General features: G+C 31.5%; 1 protein-coding gene across 4 annotated transcripts in view; it reads right to left on the bottom strand.

Moving 5' to 3' along the window:
- LOC143639756 (ubiquitin carboxyl-terminal hydrolase 9X-like) overlaps nt 1-24,126 on the bottom strand; it is a 111,506-nt gene extending 87,380 nt beyond the window's left edge. For all 4 annotated transcript variants that reach the window (XM_077107808.1, XM_077107809.1, XM_077107811.1 and 1 more), the window contains exons 1-10: nt 24,031-24,126; nt 13,251-13,396; nt 12,706-12,785; nt 10,712-10,824; nt 9,069-9,287; nt 3,611-3,726; nt 3,168-3,419; nt 2,784-2,922; nt 1,384-1,536; nt 565-669 (exon numbers count right to left, since the gene is read on the bottom strand). In XM_077107808.1, the coding sequence (XP_076963923.1) occupies nt 565-669; nt 1,384-1,536; nt 2,784-2,922; nt 3,168-3,419; nt 3,611-3,726; nt 9,069-9,287; nt 10,712-10,824; nt 12,706-12,785; nt 13,251-13,396; nt 24,031-24,126 (1,419 nt within the window). The remainder of the gene's footprint in view (nt 1-564; nt 670-1,383; nt 1,537-2,783; nt 2,923-3,167; nt 3,420-3,610; nt 3,727-9,068; nt 9,288-10,711; nt 10,825-12,705; nt 12,786-13,250; nt 13,397-24,030) is intronic.
- Between the last annotated feature and the right edge of the window lie 283 nt (nt 24,127-24,409).

Here is a 24,409-nt window from a genome sequence, read left to right as displayed (position 1 = left end):
TGCAAGTATAAGAAAAATTATAAACCACTATTAAGATATGATTGTGGGGCTGGGGTTGTGACTCAGTGGCAGAGTGCTTGCCTTACAAACGTGAGGCACAGGGTTTGATCCTCAGCTTCATATAAAAAATAAATAAATAATAAAGATATTCTGTACATCCACAACTGCGGGGAAAAAAGATATGATTGAGGGGGCCGGGGCTGTGAGTTAGTGGCAGAGCACTCACTTAACACTGGGTTCCATCCTTATTACCACATACAAAATATAAGCACATAAAAATAAAGACTTGCTGTCCATCTATAATTACAAAAAAAAAAAAATGATTGCAGGGGCTGGAGATATGACTGTAGTAGAGTACTTGTGTGGTTATGTATGAGTCACTGGATTCAATTTCTAGAACCACACAAAAAGTTATGACTGCTTTTGTACATCTCTGCAGTGAGCAGTTCTTCATCAGCGAGCCTTCAACAATATTTGTTAGGAATTGTGTTGATTTAAGAATAAACTAACTTAATAATTATTTAATTCCATGTAAAATGAAATGGCAATAACTAAAACTATTACCTTAAAGCAATCAAAAAGATGATCAAGCTGTTCAGGCGAAAAATCCCAAGCCAACTTTGCTAGTAGATCATGTACATTCTTCACAATGGCTTCATGTTTTCCTGCCTATGGCAAAAACAAAAGCAAATTAAAATCTTAGTTCATTATCTGATGAACATTCCTACCTTCTTCATCCGAGGTTAGAACAGAATTTTCAATACTTTAAATGCCTTAGAACTGCCATTTAAATAAATGATTAATAAACTTAAGAAATTCATGTGAAAATTTTTAGTTAAACTTACATAAAATCAAGAGAAAATAAAGTAAAAATAATGGATTACTTTAAAATTAAAAACATAAATGTTCACTTGGTAAAGGTAAGAAAGAATATTTTCTTGGTTTGCTTTATTTAAAAAAAACAAAAAAATTTTAGTGCCCGATGATACTCAAGAGATCCATGAATACACACCCACCTTTTAGATAATACAAAAATTATGCATTACTACTTCTGAAATCAGTTATTCTTATGAAGAGTTATAATTGCTACATATAACAGTCAGGTATTTTAAAGTAATAGATTAATGTAACTCTTCTTGTGACATTAGCTTCTTTATATATTTCATAGAAAAAACTTCCAATTTCAGATTTTTTTGTTTCATTACTTTATCACAGATCTACTGTTTTATAAGGTATCTAAACTTGATGAGAAAATTTGTATTAAAAAGTTCCTGGCAGGATTTATGAATACATAAAGAAAGTAAATTACAAGTCAAGCAATACATATTTGCACGTCATTAAATAAAGACTGCCACATATTGTGTGTCTTAGAAAATTTCTTACCTGTGCTGCCCAGATATTATCAAGATCCTGTAATGTAAGAGCTTTTTCTTTAATCACAAAACGAAGAATCTTCTCTAGCTTTTCTACATACTGTGGTTGATGAAGACTATCTCGTAAGACTATGGATAGGATATTGTTTTGCTGTATCCATTCCTAAATGTAAAACATTCATTCATTTTGATACAGAAAGTGAAAATATTTTTAAAAGTGAAATAAAAACATGGTTCAGATTTCTAGGTAATTTGAAAAGAAACCCAAAAGCCCAATTTTGTACATGTTCATAAATTAAAATACATTAATAGGTTTAAGCATGGTTTTCATGAAAAACTGTTAAACACAAAAGATGATTTTGTAGAATTCAATTATGCACATAAAATGCTCACAAAGATGTGCTAAATTCACCAATTACAACTAACTTTACTGAATGTGCTTTTTTAATGCTCAATTAAGCAATTTTATAAAATTTAATTCTTCACATAATGATCTCATAAATTAACTAATATATTACAGCTCTCACACTATCTGAAAACAACCACTTTAAAATATTCAATCCCAGATTACCTGTAAAAATCACAATAAAAACACTACAGCAATGTCCAATTGCTTAAGACATTTTCTAAATACTCACGTTAGTATCCTTCAAGTATTAATAAAGTAGAATTCTGTTTGATAAAGCAAACAAATTGTATACACACATAAAACCTCACCGAATCACAGCCCATGTTAGTAAGTTAGATACTAATTTCTCAATGTCAGCATACTTTTTATCACATTCACAATGGTTAACTGTCAGTTACCCTGTTAACTGAAAACTATTTAAGATAAATTTTGTTCTTTATAAATGGATCTATGGTACTGACACATGACATACGGTAAAAAATATGCTGTATATATATGATTCATCTCAAAACTAAAATATAAATATCTATATTACATAGATTATTTTCAGTAAGTGACAGATATAATTTAAAAAATAAATTTAAAAATAAAATTAATTTTTCTTAAAATCAGGATAAAATATTAATTAATAAAGATTTATTCCACTAATTAAATTCTGAATTTTAAAATTTATGAATTGGGAATTCATTGCCAGGCCAACTCATTGATTAGATTCTGGATTACTCAAACCATTAAAGATCACCTCTATTTCAACTAAACAACTACATTACAAATGCACACAAACTTATTAGAAACACTCATATTCAGCAATAAGTAAGTCTTCCAAATGTCCAATTACCCCTAACATTTCAAAAAGACAAATCATTTGTTAATATAAAGAAGTTTTAGGATTAAATAATCTTTACTCAAGTTATGCTTTTTGTTCATTTGAACAGAATTAGGTAATAACCTAGTTTTCTATAAGCAGATTGTTATTTACAAAAGAATAGACAGAAGCTTACTGCCATTCGATCAGCTGTCAACCACTCTTCCTCTTCAGAATTACCATGTCGATGTGTGTAATATGATACACCTGATATCACCTTATTAATTTCATTCAGTGCATTCATTTTTCCATTAAAAGAAGAAATTTGTAATAATCTGTAAGAGAAATCTGTAGTAAGTATCATTCTAAGAGTTCAGAGAAATAATATATATTTTTTAACATTTTTAAGTTTTTTTTTGTTTTTTTTGTTTTTAAGGTGGACACAATATCTTCATTTTACATTCATGTGATGCTGAGGATTAAACCCAATGCTTCGTGCATGCTAGGCAAGCACTCTACCGCTGAGCCACAACTCCAGCCCCTGAGAAATTAAAATAATTTAAGGCAGGAAATATCTTACCTAAGTATCATTTTTAATCTAAAAATTTCTAAATGTTTTACAGTTTCTTCTTGTCCTGGTATTCTTGAAGCTAAATTCTTCAGAGACTTAATAATCATTGAAAGTGCGTCATTTTTTGCTTCATTCTTTGCTTCTTTTTTCAGTTCTTCATCAGTTAAATTTTCTAATAACTGGGGAACTATTTCTATAATTGGAATGAAGTATTTTTTCAATGTAGGTTGACTAAGAAACTCATAACATTGCCCAAATGGTCTGAAATAAGGAAAACACAAACTTCAATATTTAATTTCTTCTTCAATATTTAATTACTTAAAAGCAAAAACAAGTTACAATCTAAAAATGTACCAAAAACCCATCTTAGAAAACTGAAATTTCAATCATTTTCAAGGCAATATGAAAGCGTTCTAGGCATTATATTGAAAATGTCTCAAAGTAAAACTTACTTAATAAGAGCTGCAATTATTTGAACGTTTAATGCAGATCCATTAATAAAACGATCATGCAATATCTGGAACCCATTTATTGTGCCAAATTTATTAATGAGATCCACTAGCCAACCCTGTAACAAAGTTAATAATAGTTAATTTCCTTCTAATAAACAGTTACTACCGGAAATGCATGTCTAAATCAAACTAGAAAGACAATTTAATAAATCAGTTATATAAATTTTATCTTTAATACACACTCAAAAATTTGTAATATGGTCATACACATATTTATATAATCTTAACTTTTTTATTTTGTCCTCTACATCCTGTGAGTCAGAAGTAGAAGGCAATTATAGAGTAGTTCATACAGGCAAAACTTGTACTAATTTTATCAGATGTATCTGGTGACCATAAATTAAGCAGCTTAGATATGTGAATTAAGATACAAAATAAACTTTAAAGTTAATAAGTTAAAAAAACAAACATAGTTTGTATTACAAGCTATCTTAAGCAGAAATAATTTTGTTATTTAAAACAACATTTAAGACATCTGGAAAATACCAAATTAAAGGTAACATTTAAAGGACACACTGATTTAACTTAAGGTAGGCTTCATATGATGAAAATCCAAATAATCTTTTAATTTAGTTTTGCAAAACCAAAACAGTAAGACAGCAGCTAAAGACAGACTAGGAAGCTCCTAAATCTCATTCCTGTAAAAAAGGTCTAAGAACTTTTAGAAATTAATAAAAAATGTATGGCAACCAAGAAAAAGTCATTCAAAAAGAACAGGGAATATTGTGGAAAGAAAAACGATTACTATGGAGTGTTTTTACTTAATCTTGTTCCTCCCATTTTCCATAGAATTCATAGAAAGCAGTAGTTTAATCCCAGTTCCTTAACATGTAATAGAGAGAGCAGAGGAGACTGAATCTGCAACATTCTAAGCTGTGGGATGCCTGAGCAACTTGCCTTTGCTTCATGTAGGAAGTTAAAAAATTAGGGAAGGAGGATCTAGTCAGGAGCCACCCCTGCCCCCCCCAAAAATAAGACTCCAGAACCCTGGGAATGTACAGATTGACAAACACAAATGTCAAGGCACAAAGAACAATTAGAGGTCAAGCTCTTACAGAAATTACAAAATTTAAAACAGCCATGAATATGATGACAGAGAAAAAATAACACAGAGCAAAGGCTTAAGACTCATGCCCAAAAATGTTGAAGAAAATCTTGAGCTTTCATTCTGGGCTGATTCAAAAGATTTCCCTGTACTAAACAAAGTTAAATCTCTATCTGGCAACAGACTTATTTGACACTTTAAATGACAGATATTTTCAAAGAACTACAGGAAAACATGAGCCAAAGAACAAAGAATAATTAGAAAAAGTGACATAAACCAGCAACACAGACAGAATTAAAGAACTAAACAAATTCTGTGGACAAAAGTACTGTAAATGAATTCAAATTCAACCAGTGTGTTCAATAGAAAAGTCGAACAGCTAGAAATTAAAGACAAATCACTAATATCATTGAGGTTAATGAGTAAAAAGGCAATAGAATGAACAAAATGAAGAAATAACAAGCAATTTACCAAACATCTCAAAGAGGAAAAATAACCTTGAAGAGAACCTAAGAAGGTAAATGAAAAAAAGAGCTAATGTCAAAAATTTTGCCAAATTTGAGAAGACAAAGGTCTTTCCCTCCCCACCTCACACACACACACCATGAACTCCACAAAGGACACACCAAAGATTCACATCAAGATAGATAACAATCAAGTCATCTAAAGAAAAAGAAAAAAGAAAGAAGTAACTCTTTCACATAATGTAATCTCAGTAAAATAACAACAAATTTCTAGCAGGAACCATATAGGGCCAGAAGAATCATGGATTAACATTAAAAATGAATTTGATATTTTAGGGACCAAGCATGAGGTGCTCATCAAATGTAGTCATTCTATCCTTTATTCTCAGCCTCCAGAACCTTAAGCCAAAATAAATCTCTTCTTTAAAAATCACCCAATCTCCCATATTCTGGCATAGCAGAAAGTAGACGAAAACATGTCATCAAAATTCACATCTACTAAAGGGAGAAACTATTCTATTTATATTAGTCAGAGACTTTAATACCCTACATTAATGGGTAGATCCTAGAGGGAAGATCAGTTTAAAAAGAAAGAGATCTTGAGATCTTGCAAATACTATAGAATTATGACTCTAATGACTCTCTCTCTCTCTCCACACACACACACACACACACACACACATACACACTACTATCTCATCCTTCTACAGCAGATTCTCATTCAGGTTAATCTTTTTTTCCCCCCCTTCGGTACCAGGGATTAAACTCAGGGGCACCTGGACATAGAGCCACATTCTCAGCCCTATTGGTATTATATTTAGAGACAAGCCTCACTAAGTCACTTAGTGTCGCACAGTTGCTGAGGTTTTGAACTGGTGATCCTCTTGTCTCAGCCTCCTCAGCCACTAAAATTACAGGTGTGTGCCAATGTGCCCAGCATACTAGATTAATCTATAGAATACACTGTGCCACAAACAAGTATTAATAAACTTGTTCTTGCTTTTTTGTGACACTAGGGATTGGACCTAGGGCTTAGTACACACTAATCAAGTACTCTGCTTTTGAACTACAGACCAAACCTAAAGGTCTTAATAAATTAAAAATGACTTAAGTCATAGAATGTGTTTTTTTCAGAACACAATAGAGGGAAACAGAAATCATAAGAAGGAAAACTAGCAAATCTACAGATAAGCAAAAATTAAAATGACCCATATTAAACAATACATGGACCAAAGTGGAAATGTACAGAAACTGAGACATCTGAGGAAAAAAAAAAAAAAGAGAAAACTGTTTATTAAAATTTATGGAATGCAGCAAAGGCAGTATGAAGAGGAAAGCTGAGACATAAGCACACTTTTTAAAATAAAGACCTTGAATGAACAACTGAACTTTACACTTTAAGTAAATTTACATTGAAGGGGTAACGAAAGTTAAAGTGGCAGAAAAAAAAGAAAATAATACAGACAGGTGGAGAGACTAGAAAAGCAACACAGAAAAAAGTTAAGACCAAAATTTGATTCTTGAAAAAAGGTAAGAAAAATGGTCAAAGTTTTAGGTTAGAAAAATAACAAAGAAAATAAGAATAAAATTAAAATTTGGTCCTGAAAAAAGGTAGAAAAAAGGCCAAATTTTTAATCTAAGAAAAAGATTCAAATAAATAATTTCAGAATTAAGAGAAAAGCAGTACTAGAGATTCTATGGAAAGAAAAACGATTACTACTGAGTACCATGATCTACTGTATTCAACTAAACTGGATTACCTAGAGTGGAAGAAGAATCTTTTAGAAATACACAACCCACAGAAAGCCTGATAAACAAACAAACAGAACATTTAAATAGACCCTCCATTATTGGGATAGATCAAAATCTAATAATTATCAGACCAGAGGTTTTCATTAGCAAATTCTATTGTAAATTTAAAGAACTGACAAAGTTCCCTCATGTTCTCTTCTCAAAAATTGAACTCATGCTCAATGTTCAGTACAAACTGATATAGAAAAAAGACACAAGTATAGACTAATTCCTCTTATGCACACCAACATAAAATTCTTAATTACATGCTAGTAAAACATTCAAAGCACATTAAAACAATTACATACCTAACCAGGTGGTTTTTTTTTTTTTTTCTGAGTACAAATATATCAACCAGTGTGATATATCATGTTAACACAATGAAAAAAAAAAAAGCCTAATCATCTCTCTGACAAAGAAAAAGCAAATGATAAAACTCAATCCCTTGGTAATAAAAACACTAAACAGGAATGGTAGAAACCACCAAATATAATAATAACTGTATTTTAAAAAGTTCATAGTTAACAGATTCAAAGGAAGATTAAAAAAAGCATTCTGCTCTATGATTAAGTATCAGCAAGAATACCCGCTTTCATTATATCTATTCAATATAATATCGAACTTCTTAGACATGAAAATTAAACAAGAAAAGATAAGGTATCTAGATTGGAAAGGAAAAATGATCTCTGTTCCTAGAATTTTCTTTAAAGGAATTCTGTATCATTTTGTTTTCCTTTATGGCTTCTATTTGTGTGTGCATAATTGTTTACATGCTAAAACTAACTTCCTTTAAGTTTTTTTTTTAATGTTTATTAATTAAACGATCTAGTCAATTTGGCTTTGAGACACTAAAAAGCCTTTTAGTTTAGCCATTAAAAAGTGACATTTTAACCACTGAGACACTGAAAGGAACAACTACAAACCTGGAAGCTTCTTTTATATTCTTTCAGGATAGTTCAGTTCTTTTGGCTATTTTCCTTAATTTTTTAATGTAAAGCAGTTCCTACTTCCTACTCTGCTTCTTTAAAATAAGCTAAAATTTTGGTTATTAAAAGCAGACTTATCTTCTATCTGAAGTAAGATTACTTACTTAACATTCAGATGTTTATCAACACTAAGATTTACTCTTAAGAAATCAAGTGCACTGAAAGAAATGCCTAATGGAAAATTCAAGAAAAACAATAAAAATACTTTTTTTTTTTTTTAAATAACCGAGATTTTTTAAAAACAGCAACAAACCAAAAACACTTAACCACTGAATGACATTCCCAGCCCTTTATTATTTTTTTTTCATTTGAAGACAAGGTCTTGCTATGTTGCTAAGATTAGCTTTGAACTTGTGATCCTCCTGTCTCAGCCTCCCAAGCTGTTGAGGTTACAGGCTTTCATCACCATGCCTGGCAAAATGGTAAAATTTTTATATTATTTTTAAAATTTTAATTTTTGATACCAGGTATTGAATGAGGGGCACTCAACCACTGAGAAACATCCCAGGCCCCACTCCCTTTTAAAAAAAAAAAAAATACAGAGTCAGGGTTCTCACTGAGTTGCTTAGTGCCTCACTGGTTGTTGAGGCTGGCTTTGAACTTGTGATCCTCCTACCTCAACATCCTGAGCCACTGGGATTATAGGCATGTACCACTGCACTAATTTATTATGTTGTGTAAATAAATATTTTCTGCTCTTTTAAAAATACACACCAACACACACAAAACACAGTGAACACAATATACAGTCAATGCTTGCTATTTATAATACTTATATTCGTATAGTCAGTATGAATAATTAATTAACAAAATAATGAAATATTTCTCTTGCATAAAAATAAGGTCAGGATCCATCAACCTATCAATACATAATAAGCTTTTTTTTTTTTTTTTTTAGCATGAATTACAATGTTACTAATCAGGAGTTCAATGTGATTAAATAAATCAAAAAGCATATTTTAAGATAGAAACCTACATAAAACAAGGTTATATACTGACTGGTTCATCATTATGTTAATGGAAGTTTTTTATCACTAATGGTCCATGGCAAATGCAAAAAAAGGTGTTTAGTATTTACATTTGAAAAACAAAACAAAAACAAACCAACACACTTTTGGTGATCGTGGATCTGGAGAATGGGCAAAGAGTTCATCTTCAGGCAACTGAACACTTGAGGAAACTGATTCACATGGACGTGTACCATTGTAGATATGAAATTTGCAATGAGGATTTAAAGCCAGGGCAAGAAGTTCTAGAAGTGGAAACCAATCTTGGGACAACTTGGCCACACAGAGCTCCACAAGGCGATGGGTATTGCTAATAATACACCTCTGTTAAGTGGTGAGAGAAGAGGAGATATGATTTATATGATATGATTTATAATGAGGTAACTCTGCAATTTTAAGCACAGAAATTATTCTATCTTGTTAATAATCATCTTTCTTCAACTTCTGTATTAACCATCTAACTTCTACTTAAATATGATCAAAACAATATATAGTAAAAATAAATTTTATTACAAAATTTTAAAGCTAATTCATTTTTTTAATATTTATTTTTTTAATTGTAGTTGGACACAATATCTTTTTTCATCTTTTTATATGATGCCTCACACATGCTAGGCGAGCACTCTACCACTGAGCCATAAACCCAGCCCAAAGCTAAACTTCAAAGGCTTTTTGTATCACAGCTTGTCTAACTACTTTATTTTCATAGGTTACAACTTATAAGCAGTATTATCTCTTCCTTAAATTTTCTAGAGGCAATAATTCTAAAATCTCAACATTTAAGGTTGTTAAATATCCATGATAAAGAAAATCTGCAACCCAATTCTCCATTCAATAGTCACTGATCATCTTATTTCTGTATCTTAAAAGTTATCCATCAATTTGGAATAAGTCAGCATTTATATAGAGATCATGGTCATTTTATAGAAAATGTTCACATTAAAGTATATAAGATGAGCTAATATATGTATACATATAGGTTTCATAACTTTTGATTAATTGCTTTTATAAATAAGAATCAGACCTGGAATAATTACAGCAATTCATTAAAACCCCACATTTTCCACCTTTAAAATCTGGAATATAAATGCGATCTTATGTGGAATGTGAAGAAAATCTCAAAATCTATGGTAATTTCCATTATATTTGTTGTTGACAAAAGTGAAAACTTTATCACTTATAGTTCCATTAGAAAATATTACCCACCTAAGAATTCTTAAATTTTATTTCACATTTTTGTTATGAAGCTGTAGCTTCAATCCACACTAAAAACTTGTGTGAGCACTAGTTTGTGGTCTACATTTCTAAGGGATACTATCTTTTCCCTTTCCACCAAGTGTCATATTTCCTTGACACTTCTGCATATTGCACTACATTTCCAACGAAGATTATACATTTTGCTGTCCCAGCTATACTAAGTTTCTACTATTTTATTTTCCATCTTGGATATTCTTTGTGCTGCATGACTAACAAGCCTTATAATCTACACCACTCTATTTTGAAAAAAATATATTGTGTTGTGTATAAGATTACAAGGCACCTGGAATTCCAGATGACAGTTTAAACAAAGTATCTAACTCAAAATCTCGAGCTTATTCTAATAGTGTTATACACATCAGAAGACCAATATGTCTATCAAGCCTAGGAATATGTATAACATAAAGGTAATCAACAGTAATATTTTCCATAGACAAATGCACAGGGATTCATGTAAATCTGAATCTCAAAAAACATGTACAAAGACTCACATGAATTTCAAACTTCCATCCACTCACTGCCTCATCCATAAGGATTTTAGTGAACGATATTGTTAGCCCATCTCGAAAGAAACGCTGACATGCTTCACTTTTAACATCAAGCCCTAAGAAAAGGTTAAAACATTAGAGTACATTTAATGTAAAAAAAAAAAAAAAGCCTCTGACCAATCCATGATTAAACATAATAAACAGAAGCTTCCAATTCTTAATTAGCATTATAGCTTTTGAAATAAGGTATTGCATTATCATAAAGAGATTTACTAGAAAGGAGAAAACTGGAATTTAGAAAAAAAATTACATTTAATGAACTGTGTAGGACCTCATGAAATCAAGTATTATGATAATGAAGGACGTTTCAAAATGTACTAGACATATTAAAAAAGGTTACTTGTAGATAATCAGAATGATTTAAGAGATGACTTCTTTACTATTTTAAATTTCATTTGATGCAAGAAAAGCCAAGTATCATTTACAGTTTCAGTTCATCTTGTATTATTTAGGACCTAGCAAATACTGAGGACATATATCCTTAATATTTGCTGAATTAGTGAATTCAAGCACACATTAGGTAAAAAGAAATTTGAGTGGTAAGAAAACATTACTAATCATGTAAAATATTTTCATAGTTCACAATTTTTGTAAGATCAAAAGTAAAATATAGGCCAGGCACAACAGCAAACATATGTTATTCTCAACTCCAAAGACTGAGGCAGGAGGATGGTTATGTAAGTTCAAGGCCAGCCTCCTAAAGCCTTGGGCAATTTTGTGGTAAAGTGCCCTGAGTTTAATTCTCAGTACTAAAATAATGAAAACGATAATAAACACAACAGTCCCTAAGTGACTCAAAAACCATCATTAGTTAAAATAATACCATTTAACTTTGCTTTAGTCAAATTTAGCAACATATGAACTTCAACAAACTTCCAGAGACTAAATATTACTGATGTTTCTTTTAATTTTTAAGGCTTCAAAACAGTAAGGGCTATTATAAAACTGGTCATCTGCTTACAAAAATACCTAATATTAGAAAAAGTCATCAAAAATTGTCCATTCTAAAAAATTGCTTTTACTTCTGGCTAACAATAATAATAAAAAATACTGCATTTTTTTCTTTCTTTGATTGCTTTACCTTTCAGTAAGTTTTCTTAGTGAAAAAATATCTAAAAATCCTTTTTCTTTGTATTTAAAAAGGGAATGTTTATGTAATTTATTACACATAAAAATGCAACACTAGTGAAATTGCAATTCTCACCAAAAAATTTATGGGTTCTCTACTAGCACATGTCCTTTGATTAACTAGCAATCCAGAAAGCCATTAAATGTCAAATTTTGGCAATTTCTACTGAAACTATTTGCAAACTAATATTTTTTCAACTTTCTTACATGCAAGTCGCTGAAGATGTATGAATCACACAACAACCCTTATGTAACACATGAAAATCGTGTAATAATCTTTGATATTAATTCACATAATAGATTTTTAAAAATCCACTATGTTCTAGAATACTTAACTTGTAAATATACTCATCACCTTTGAAAATTGATGAAATAATAATCTTTGAAAAAATATAAAAATTTGCATAAAATTCTACATAAAAATTTAAATGACTGAGATTATGAGGGGCAGGGGATGTAGCTCAGTAGTACAGTGTCTGTACATTGTAATGAGACCCTGACTTTGGGTTCAATCCCCAGAACAGGAATCATTAAAATAAATAAATAAATACACACAAACCACACATTCTAAGGGTTTTCTAAAGGTTTTTCCTCAATCCTTGCTTCCAGTAAGTGACTGTACATAACCATATGTAAAATAAGTCTTTTCAAAAAGCCTAATGATATACCATAGGTGAGGAATAAATAATACCATAAGTTTATAATAAAAATAATACAATAACTTTATAATAAAAAGCAAAGCTTTTGAAAATAATGTTGAAATACATACAATAGCACATGTTATGAATAATGTAACATCTAACACTCACCTTTTTTACTAAGCTCAATAGCAGCTTCTAAAAGCACTTCTAATTCCCCTTTAGGCAAAACAGGAACCACCCATCGAGGCCTAAGAATTATTATAAAATAAAAAGATGCTTTACAGGTTTAATACTAATCAAACACTATAAGTAAGTTACTATGAAAGGAAAAACCTATCTATATTATACTCACCATAGTTTTTTTCCCCCTTTTTATCTACACATGGAATTATCTTCTTTTTATCTACACATGGAATTTTTTAAGGCACTGTCACATAAAATATGGCATCATACCCCTCAAAAATACACTAAAAAGGGCCACAATATCCAATTTGAAATTTTACAATTATCATTATCATTCAGTTTTTCAAATTCAAAGGAATGTCTGCTTTATGAAGTATTTGGCTATGATCAAAACATTAAATCAATTAAGAAAATGGCCAAGACTTTTAAAATTCTGCCATGTTTCCTTTTAATTCTGGTTGCAAAGATGATAGCAAGTAGTTTGTGCTTCTAGTGCATCCATTATCAAAAAAATATCAAAACAAATGCACCTGTTGATCATGTCATCCAACTTTGCTAAGTCAGTGTGTGGAAATGCAGGTTCCTCCTCTTCATGCTGTGGGGGAGCATCACCTTGACCTTGTTCATCTGGAGGAGTTGCTGGGGAATTCTCATTGGAATAATCAGGTGATGAAATCTTAATTAAAAATTAAATAAACCACTCAATTTCTAAAACATTTTCAACATTGAACAATTCAGAAATCATAGATTAGGTAAAATATTATCTGTTTTTAATTTTCTAATATGTCTTTCTGAATGTATAATACAAATGGGATAACACTGCTTACTCCCCATGCCCAACCTATTTCTGGTCATCACAGAATCTCTCCACATGATTATTAGTGGCTATGTAGTATACTATATAAATTAACCCAATTAAAAATTGAGAATATTGTTTTCATAATTACTGCTATTGATATAAACACAACAGTAGTTGCCTTTCTTAATAACAAATCTTTGAGATAAATCTCAATTTTGTCTTCTTAAGCATAGCATCCTAAAAATATAAACATTAAATTGATAGGATAAACAATTCCTGGGGACAGATCATATAGATCAAAAGTTAATTGCTTGTAAATTTAAGCATCTAGGTTTGGTCCCCAGCATTTCCCAAACAAAACAAAACAAACTTTATTTCACAACCTTGTAGTATTTTCTCAATTTATTTTGATTTATTATTGAGTTTGACTTGGCAGTGTAATCAATTTTTTCATACTTGCTTTTATTATTGTAGACTTTTAACAAATTTCTTTCAAAATTCTATATCCCTTAATTATAATCAAGAGTTTTTACACAAAATGTTGTAACTACGGATTACAGGTTCTTTTAGCCATAACTTTGTTCTTTGTCAGTGATCTCTTTCAGAAATCCACAAGTAAATGCAACTGACAAAAATTAACAAAAGCAACAGCATTAACTAACACATCAGTGTTGGAGAAACCAAAATACTCAATGTTAAGAAAAAGCTGCCCTTTTTTACAAATATTATTTTCAAAAAACAGTGAATTGAAATGTGTCTGGAGGAGACAACACAGAAGCAGCTTTATTTCTTCTAAAATGTTTTGTAGAGTTTGCCTGTGAAGGACTCTGGGCTTAATTTTTTTTTTTAACTAACAAATTTTAAAAGTGTTCTAAGTTAGTTTTCTTATACAAGTTATATATTTCTTTTTTGTGAGCTTTTTTGATAATTTGAATCTTTTAATCACCCAATGTTCTTTAACAGGCAAACAGACAAGCAAACTGTGGTACAAATCACTACTCAGCCATAAAAAGTAGTTAAATATATATAATAAGCTGCTGTATTCAAACAAAAAAAAGTTTGACTTAGATGGAAGGAGAAATGTCTAGAAATATTTAATCTTCACTAAATTAAGAAATAGGAGCAACCTGACAAAATCTGAACCTTTGTAAATCCTGAGGGTAGGACTTGTGGAGGAAGGAAAGGCTGATGATATAAAGCTAAGTGATAAAGGGTAAGGTATACTTAAGACCTAGAAGTTAACCCAGGTTATGCAAACAAAAACAAAAACAAAAAAGTCACTTAGGTATCTAGATGGGCATGAACATAATTTTTTGTTTTTACTCCAGGAGTCTAACTGAATTCTCACAATGAGATAAGAAAAGTCCTTTCATTTCCAGTTGGGTGAGATACAATATGTAGACATTCAGTAATATGAAGTGCATTTTGTTCTCTTAATTAGCTTGCCCTCCAGAGAAATGAACCTTCTAAGGTTTTATCAGAGCCTAAGTGACCTGGATATTGAAAAAAACAAAACTATAATATTCAGCTTGAGAAAAAGAAAATTCCCAGTTCTAGCTCCCTTAAGGCACATGGGATGGGGAACCTGAAAAACTTCTGTGGATACACAAGGACACAGGCTTAGACTGTGCTGAGCCTTAATCACAGAATTATGTACTGGTTCCTTCTCTTTTCCCCAAATCTATTATTATAGTGGTAAAGATCTTGTTACTAAAGTTCCTTTTTTTGGTGGTAGTGGTTGCAGGTGGGGGTTTTATGGGGGACTGAACTCAGGGGCACTTGTCCACTGAGCCACATCCCCATCTTATTTTGTATTTTTTTACAGACAGGATCTCACTGACTTGCTTATTAGTGTCTTGATTTTGCTGAGGCTGGCTTTGAACTCGAGACTTTCCTGTCTCAGCTTCCCAAGCTGCTGAGATTTACAGGTGTGTGCCATCACGCCCAGCACCAAAGGTTCTTTTTACACATTATTATATTAAGTCACTTTTTGCCCAAATTTTATGGCATACTGAAGGACAAAAATAGTTGAAAAACATAGCAACATCAAAATCAGTCTCAAAATGACAGGGATTTTAAAATTTACCAGAATGGGAATTTGAAATAACTAGTTTTTAATATAAGGGATCTAATGAATAAAGTAGACAACAAGAGGAAATATATATAAGGAAAATAAGAAGAGAAATTCTAAAAAAGAATTTAGATCAAATTACATATAAGAGGTTGTGAGGGGAATGGGAAAATAAACAAGGAGAGAAATGAATTATAGTAGATGGGGTAGAGGGAGAAGATAGGAGGGGAGAGGAGGGGGGATAGTAGAGGATAGGAAAGGTAGCAGAATACAACAGTTACTAATATGGCATAATGTAAAAATGTGATGTGTAACCGATGTGATTCTGCAATCTGTATTTGGGGTAAAAATGGGAGTTCATAACCCACTTGAATCTAATGTATGAAATATGATATGTCAAGAGTTTTGTAATGTTTTGAACAACCAATAAAAAGAAAGAAAAGAAATACTGTAATGGGAATACGCTCCCTTTTATGGGCTGGACTTCTAATACTGAAAAGCAGAGAAAAAAAGCGAATACAAATGTAAGAGAATATCCAAAAACATGGGACAACTATAGCTACCAAAGGTACAACATGTAATAGGAAGAACAGAAGGAAAAGAGAATCCAATGAAGAAAATTATGGAAAATTTCTGAAAGTTAATGTCATAAAAAACCCTGAAAGATTCAGGAAGCTCAGAAAACACTAAGCATTTTGTTTTCTTAATAGATTTTAAGCAAGCACAGACGCTTTCTATGGTTTCACTTTCTCAAAGTCAACAGTGATTCATATATATAAAATGAAAAATTCCAGAAATAAAGAACCCATCAGCTTGAATCACAAGCCCTCTGACAGGATTAAATCTTGCAATCATTAGTCTCCTTCTCAACTAGAAAGAGGATTAATACAAGAAGGATGGGAATGTTGTAAAATACTCTGACACGAAATAAAACTCTAATCATATTGAAAAATATCCCTTTCAGTAGCAAATAAAAATTGGGGTAAATAAACAAAAATTTTGTATTACATAAAATTAAATGAGCTCATATGAACCCCATATATCTTTACAACCAAATCGAAGATCCCAAATCAAATTATGACTAATTGTAATTAATTCAAAAGAAATTTAATTTTCTACGCCTGGAATGTATGCCTCAAAACAAAGATAAATTCTGTTGAACAGGGAAATTAGTTCTTTTGTATTTTAAAATGATGAATTATAAATTTTTTGTATTATCTTTTCTTTGATGTTATTTTTGTTCCCTCTCATTACATACTATAGAATATGTACATCACATTAGTTATTTTTGTATGATATTTAAATATAAAATGTTACAATATGTTGTTTATGACACTTTTAATAAACCATGTACTTATTCGGTCAAAAAAGTTAATTAGTGTAATGCATAACATAGACAAACTAAAAACACAAGACATTAACAGATGCATATAAAGTACTTAGCAAATCCAACATCTATGATGATCTAATTTTCAGTAAATTATAAATAAAGCACAACTTTCTCAACATAAATACAAAAATACTACAGCTAACACCATAATTAATGCTGCAAAACTATAAAATTTCCTAAGACAAAACTCAAGAAACAGATGTTCATGCTCACCAATCTTATTCAATAACATAAAATTATAGTTAATAAAATAATACAAAATAAAAAAGAAATAAAAATGAAAATTAATTAGGAGAAAGATGATGAAACTATATCTTTGCTATCAACATGACTATAAAAATTCTCTAAGAACTAACAAAAATAACTCAATAATTGAAACTAGTAAGAGAGTATATATCCCAAAAGATGCAGAATCCTAGCTGGGTGTGATGGCACACACCTATAATCCCAGCCGCTCTGGAGGCTGAGACAGGAGGATCAAGAGTTCAAAATTAGCTTCAGCAATGGTGAGGTTGACCCAGTCTCTAAATAAAATACAAAATAGGACTGGAGAGGTGACTGAGTGCGCCTGAGTTCAATCCCTATACCCGGCTCCTTGATTAATACACAAAGTCAAATCCAGTATTATTCTAGAAATGAAATATACAAATTTATAATTAAATATACAACACCATATACACTACCACCTAAAAAAAAAAAAAAACGTAAAACTTAAATATTTAACAAAACAAGTACAAGACATACATGAGAAAAGCACAACGCCATATATACAACTTTCTGTTAAAGGATATTAAAGAAGAACTAAATAAATGAAATTTCCATATTCATAGATAAGAAGTCTCTATTATAAAAAATATTTAACTCTTCCCAATCTAAATTCAGTGGAATCAAGAAAAATTCTGGGCTGGGGATATGGCTCAAGTGGTAGCGTACTCGCCTGGCATATATGTGGCCTGGGTTCAATCCTCAGCACCACATACAAACAAAGATGTTGTGTCTGCCAAAAACTAAAAATAAATATTGAAATTCTCTCTCTCTTAAAAAAAAAAAAAGAAAGAAAAATTCCAGCAAATTATTTTGTGGATTATCAAATAAACTCATTTTTTAGTTTATTTGGTGACACTAAATAACCAACATAATGTTCACAGGGAAAAACAAAAAATCAGAGGGACAACACTTCTGCACTGTAAGATTTACTATAAAGCAATAGTATTTAAAATAGTGTAATATTTGTGTAAAAAATAGCAGACTTCATTAAAAATTAAAAAAAAAACACTTGTGCTATGAGAGATACTGCCAAGAGAATGAGAAAACTAATGTCTGCAATCATCAAAAAGTGTTATCTAAAATATACAAGAACTATTTTGCTTTATTTTGTGGTACCAAGCATTAAACATTATAATGCTCTGCCAATTAGCTACATCTCCAGCTCTTTTTGTTTATTTTGAGAAAGAGTAAGTTGTTAAAGCCAATTTTGAACTTGTAATCCTCCTGCTTCAACCTGGCTTACACAGAACTCTTAAAATTAGTAAACAGGTCTTTTGTTGTTGTTTTAAAATAAACAAAAGAGCTGAACAAATAAATCCCAAAGACAGCATAAAATATGACAAATAACTATTTTAGGAGATGTTTAGCACCATGTTACACAAAACACATTTATAGCAAATCGCCATCTGTGACAATAAAGTTAACATACACAACTATTAGAATGGCCAAAATTAAAAGCAGTAAAAAGAGATATTACAATTTTGAGAAATAGAAATTCTTTCATTCCTTGAGTGAATGAAAAAAGATGGAGCCCTCTGGGGACCCAGTTCTGAAGTTTTTTAAAATAAAACTCAATATACTCTTACCCTAAGATCTAGCAGTCATGACCACTAGTAATCAATCAAGTGAACAAAAAATTAAGTTCACAAAAATCTTACCTTCAGAGCTTTAAAACAGCATTATTTAAAATGGCCCAAAGAGGGAGATTACCAAAATGTACTTCAATAAGCAAACGGATAAATTGAAAGGCTATATATTGTATATTTGTAAATACCTAACATTCTGAAAAAAGCCAAACTAGAGAACATAATAAAAAAAATTAGTGATTAGGATTTAGAGAATAAGAGGGAATAAAAAAGAAAGAGAAACTAGGTATATGACAAAACTCAGAATATGTAATACACAAAGTAAAACATGATGAAACACAGACTTAGGGTGATAATGATGTGACAATGTGTCACTGTGACAACTGTCCTACTTTTTTTAATATTTAAAATGGCATCGTGGATTTCACAGGTATTAGGAACAGGAAATAACAAAAATGAATGCATAAAAAAAACAATAGGAGACATATCACACAATATTAAGGCACCCCCACACATCCAAAATGTGGTATATATTTGTACCAAGATGTGAAAGGTACTTTTCTACTCTGTGGGTAGAAGAATCAGAAGGAAATTAACATATCTCTGCATAAACATTAATAGAAAATTATCAAGAAAGGAGCCTTATTTAAAAAAAAGTTTTTTAGCTATAGATGGACATAATACTTTTATTTTATTTGTGTGGGACTGAGCATCAAATCTAGTGCCTCCCATATGCCAGACAAGCACTCAACCACTGAGACACAATCCCACCCAAGGAGCCTTATTGTTGATTTAGGTACATTTTATAGGTTCAAAATAATATCCATCTGACTGAACAACAAAATGAAATGGGCAAGTTCACAACTATCAGTGATTCTCAACAAGTTAAAAAAACAACAACAAAAAATCAGCAGACTTAAAGCAAAATAAGACAAAACCACACATCTACCTTGACGAAGGTGCCAAAAACATACTTGGAGAAAAGACAGACATTTTAAAAATGGTGATGGGAAAACTAGTTATCCATATGTATAAAAATGAAAGTTGAGCCTTATCTCTTTGCCTGTACAAAAACCAACAAAAAGATCAAAGAGCTAAGAATTAAATCACAAACTATGCAACTCTCAGAAGAAAATGTAGGGTCAATACTCTAGCACACGGACATAGGTAATGACTTTGTCAAGAGACTCCCAAAGCTCAGGAAATAATGCCAAGAGTTAATAAGTGGAATGGCATCAAATTAAAAACTTCTACACAGCAAAGGAAACAGAACCTACAGAACAGGAGAATGTCTTTGCTAGTTACTCTTTTGGCAAAAGATCAATATCTAGAATATGTAAAGAACTCAAAATGTTTTCTCGGGCTATACCCAAAGGACTTAAAATCACCATACTACAAAGACACAGCCACATCAATGTTTAATAGTAGCACAATTCACAAGAGCTAAACTGTGGAGCCAACCTAGATGTCCCTCAGTGGATGAATGGATTAAAAAATGTGGCATTTATATACAATGGAATATTACGCAGCACTGAAAATAAACAAATCAGTAAAAGGCACCTCAAAAGACTAGGCATGGAATTATATATGACCCACATACCACCAAATACCACTTCTTGGGAGAATCTTACTACAGTGATACATGCATACCTATGTTCCTATATTATAGCAGCACAATTCATAATAGCCAACTTATGGAACTAGCCTAGCTGTCCATCAATGGCTGAATGGAGGAAGAAAATGTGATGTTGTACATGATGGAGTTTTACTTAACTATAAAGAAAAATGAAATTATGACATTTGCTGGAAAATGAATAGAACCATACACTTAAAAGGTTAAGTTTGTATGTTTTCTCTTGTAAGCAGAAGCTAGAGAGGAAAAAGAAAGATAGGTGGAGAAGATCTCATGAAAATGAAAAAAGAAGATCAGTAGAGGAAAGGTACCAAGGGGTGGGGAAGAGCAAGTGCTTAGGAAATGACTGTGGCCAAATCATACAGTTATGTATTGTGGTATGTACAAATACTTAACAACAAATCCCATCAGTATGTTCAATTACAATGCACCAATTAAAAAATATGGAGAAAAAAATTCAGTATACTTTAAGCAAAACAACACATCAAAAAAAGCATATACAGGGCCGAGTTACTGCTCAGTGGTAAGAGTGCTTGACTAGCATGTGTGATTCGATCCCTGGCACCACACAAAAATAAATATAATAAAGGCATTTTATCCACTTACAACTTAAAAAAAAAATTTAGAGCATATACAGCAAATTGTTAATGACATCAATGAATGTATGTCATTATATTTTTTTTGGAGACTCATGAAACTGTATTAATTATATATGCTATATCATGCCACAAGTCTCAACAAATTGTCTAAGTATAACATAACACTGTATTCTATCAACTAAGGAATTAACCCATAAGACAGTAACAAAAGAAATATCCTAAAAAACCCTCAGATGGGGCTAGGTTTGTGGCTCAGTGACAGAGTGCTTGCCTCACACGTGTGAGGCATTAGATTTGATCCTCAGCACCACATAAAATAAATAAAACAAGAGTCCATCTACAACAAAAAATATACTATTAAAAAATAAGAAAATCCTCAACCCTCAAAATGAAACATGTTTTATCTAAAAATATTCTTAAATCCCAAATTAGAAAATTTTAATAATAAATGCATCTATTATTAAATAAAAAGGGGCTGGGGATGTGCCTCAAGCAGTAGCACTCTTGCCTGGCATGCGTGCAGCCGGGGTTCGATCCTCAGCACCACACACAAACAAAGATGTTGTGTCTGCCAAGAACTAAAAAATAAATATTAAAATTCTCTCTCTCTCTCTAAAAATAAATAAATAAATAAATAAATAAAAACGGACACAAACAAAATTGTTAGATGTGGTTCGATGAAATTTATAGTCTTAAAAAAAATAAAGGCATTGTGTTGTGTCCATCTACACTTAAAAAATAAATATTAAAAAAATTTAAAAAAATAAAAATAAAAAAGCATCTTTTTTTCTTCTTTTTTTTAATTTATTGATTGTTCAAAACATTACAGAGCTCATAATATATCATCTTTCATACATTTGATTCAATTGGGTTATGAACTCCCATTTTTACCCCAAATACAAATTGCAGAATCACATCGGTTATACATTCACATTTTTACATAATGGCATATTAGTGACTGTTGTATTCTGCTACCATTCCTATCCCCTACTATCCCCCCTCCCCTCCCCTCCCCTCACATCTTCCCTCTCTACCTACTCTGCTGTTGTTCAATTCTCTCTTTTTTTCCCCTCCCCCTTGCCCCTCACAACCTCTTATAATTTTGTGTAACATTGAAGGTCTCCTACCATTTCCATATGTTTTCCTTTCTCTCTCCCTTTCTCTCTCCCCACTCATCTTTGTTTAATGTTAGTCTTTTCCTCATGCTCTTCCTTCCTGTTCTGTTCTTAGTTGCTCTCTTTATATCAAAGAAGACATTTGGCATTTGTTTTTTAAGGATTGGCTAGCTTCACTTAGCATAATCTGCTCTAATGCCATCCATTTCCCAGCAAATTCTATGATTTTGTCATTTTTTAGTGCTGCATAATACTCCACTGTGTAAAGATGCCACATTTTTTTTATCCATTCATCTACTGAAGGGCATCTATGTTAGTTCCACAGTCTAGCTATTGTGAATTGTGCCGCTATAATCATTGACGTGGCAGTATCCATATAGTACGCTCTTTTAAGGTCCTCAGGGAATAGTCCGAGAAGGGCGATAGCTGGGTCAAATGGTGGATCCATTCCCAGCTTTCCCAGGAATCTCCATACTGCTTTCCAAATTGGCCTCACCAATTTGCAGTCCCACCAGCAGTGTACAAGTGTACCCTTTCCCCCACATCCTCGCCAACACTTATTGTTGTTTGAGTTCATAATGGCTGCCAATCTTACTGGAGTGAGATGGTATCTTAGGGTGGTTTTGATTTGCATTTCTCTGATTGCTAGAGATGGTGAGCATTTTTTCATGTACTTGTTTGAATGTCCTCCTCTGAGAAGTGTCTGTTTAGGTCCTTGGCCCATTTGTTGATTGGGTTATTTGTTATCTTATTGTTTAATTTTTTGAGTTCTTTGCATATTCTGGATATTAGGGCTCTATATGAGGTGTGAGGGGTAAAAATTTGTTCCCAGGATATAGGCTTCCCATTTTTCCTCTTTTATTGTTTCTCTTGCTGAGAAAAAAACTTTTTAGTGTAAGTAAGTCCCATTTGTTTATTCTTGTTATTAACTCTTGGGCCATGGGCGTCCTATTAAGGAATTTGGAGCCTGACCCCACAATATGTAGATCGTAGCCAACTTTTTCTTCTATCAGACGCAGTGTCTCTGATTTGATATCTAGCTCTAGTTGTGTCCATCTACACTTAAAAAATAAATATTAAAAAAATTTAAAAAAATAAAAATAAAAAAGCATCTTTTAAAAAGAATTTGAAATCAATCATCTAAATTATACCTCAAGATTTAGACAAAGTAAACCAAACCCAAAGAAAGCAGAAGGAACAAACTATTAAAAAACAGCAATAAAAAAAGTTAAACAGGAAAAAAAAAAAAAGCAAAAACACTTTTTTATAAATTCTAAATAACTGAGTAACATTCTTGGAATAACATAATAAAGATAAATCACCAATATTAGAAATGAAATTACATTAAACCTTTTATAAATATTCCACTTATTTATATAATCCTTAATACTTCTATTCCAAAGACAGAAAAAAAGTAATTTTTGCCAACTAATTCAAAACAAAATTCTAATAACTACAATCTGTGCTAATCCTGTTGCAAATATTATTCATTTATTCTCATTTAGAAATAGAAAAACTGAGGTATACATTTAGTACTTAACCACAGATTCAAGATCACTTTCATGGGTACACAAAGATGGGATTTGAACAAAAATAGCTTATTTCCATTTATGCTTTTAATCAAAGTAATAATGACAATATGTTTATGCTCAGATTTACATAGATGCAGAAAAACAGGGCTAAACACTCAAGCATGAATAATAACTAGAATTTCCTGTTACTAATGACATAGTCAATTTTAAGTGCAACTGAAAATCACAACAGCTTTTCTGATTACTCTACAAATTATTCAGAATATGTTCCAAGGTTTCATATTTCCTTATATCCAAACAACACAACCTTAATCATACCTGGTTCTGTTGGAAAGAAGGCTGAGACTGTCCATCAGGAGCCTGGACCTGGCTATCATTCCCTCCCACTGGAGAACCACGAGTTGTAGCTGTCATACTCATCAAAGAATAGATCTTTGCTATTTTGTCTGTTTATGTAGTTGTCCTAAGAGAAGAAATTATAGTCCACTTATAGGAGATGAAGTATCAGCATATGCCAGTCCTAAAAAATCTCCAATTCAAGGACAAACCATTCTGCAGAAACCATTTCATAACCTAAAAGTAGAAGAGGAAAAAAAGGGTATAATTTTTTAGCATCTTAAAAAGATAAATAAGAAACCAGCCCATTTTAAATTTGATATCACCAGAGTCTTTACAGTCACTAACAGAGGATTATAAA

The sequence above is a fragment of the Callospermophilus lateralis genome, chromosome Y (assembly GCF_048772815.1).
Source record: "Callospermophilus lateralis isolate mCalLat2 chromosome Y, mCalLat2.hap1, whole genome shotgun sequence".
NCBI lineage: Eukaryota > Metazoa > Chordata > Mammalia > Rodentia > Sciuridae > Callospermophilus > Callospermophilus lateralis.
This window is presented reverse-complemented; position numbering and strand designations above follow the sequence as displayed.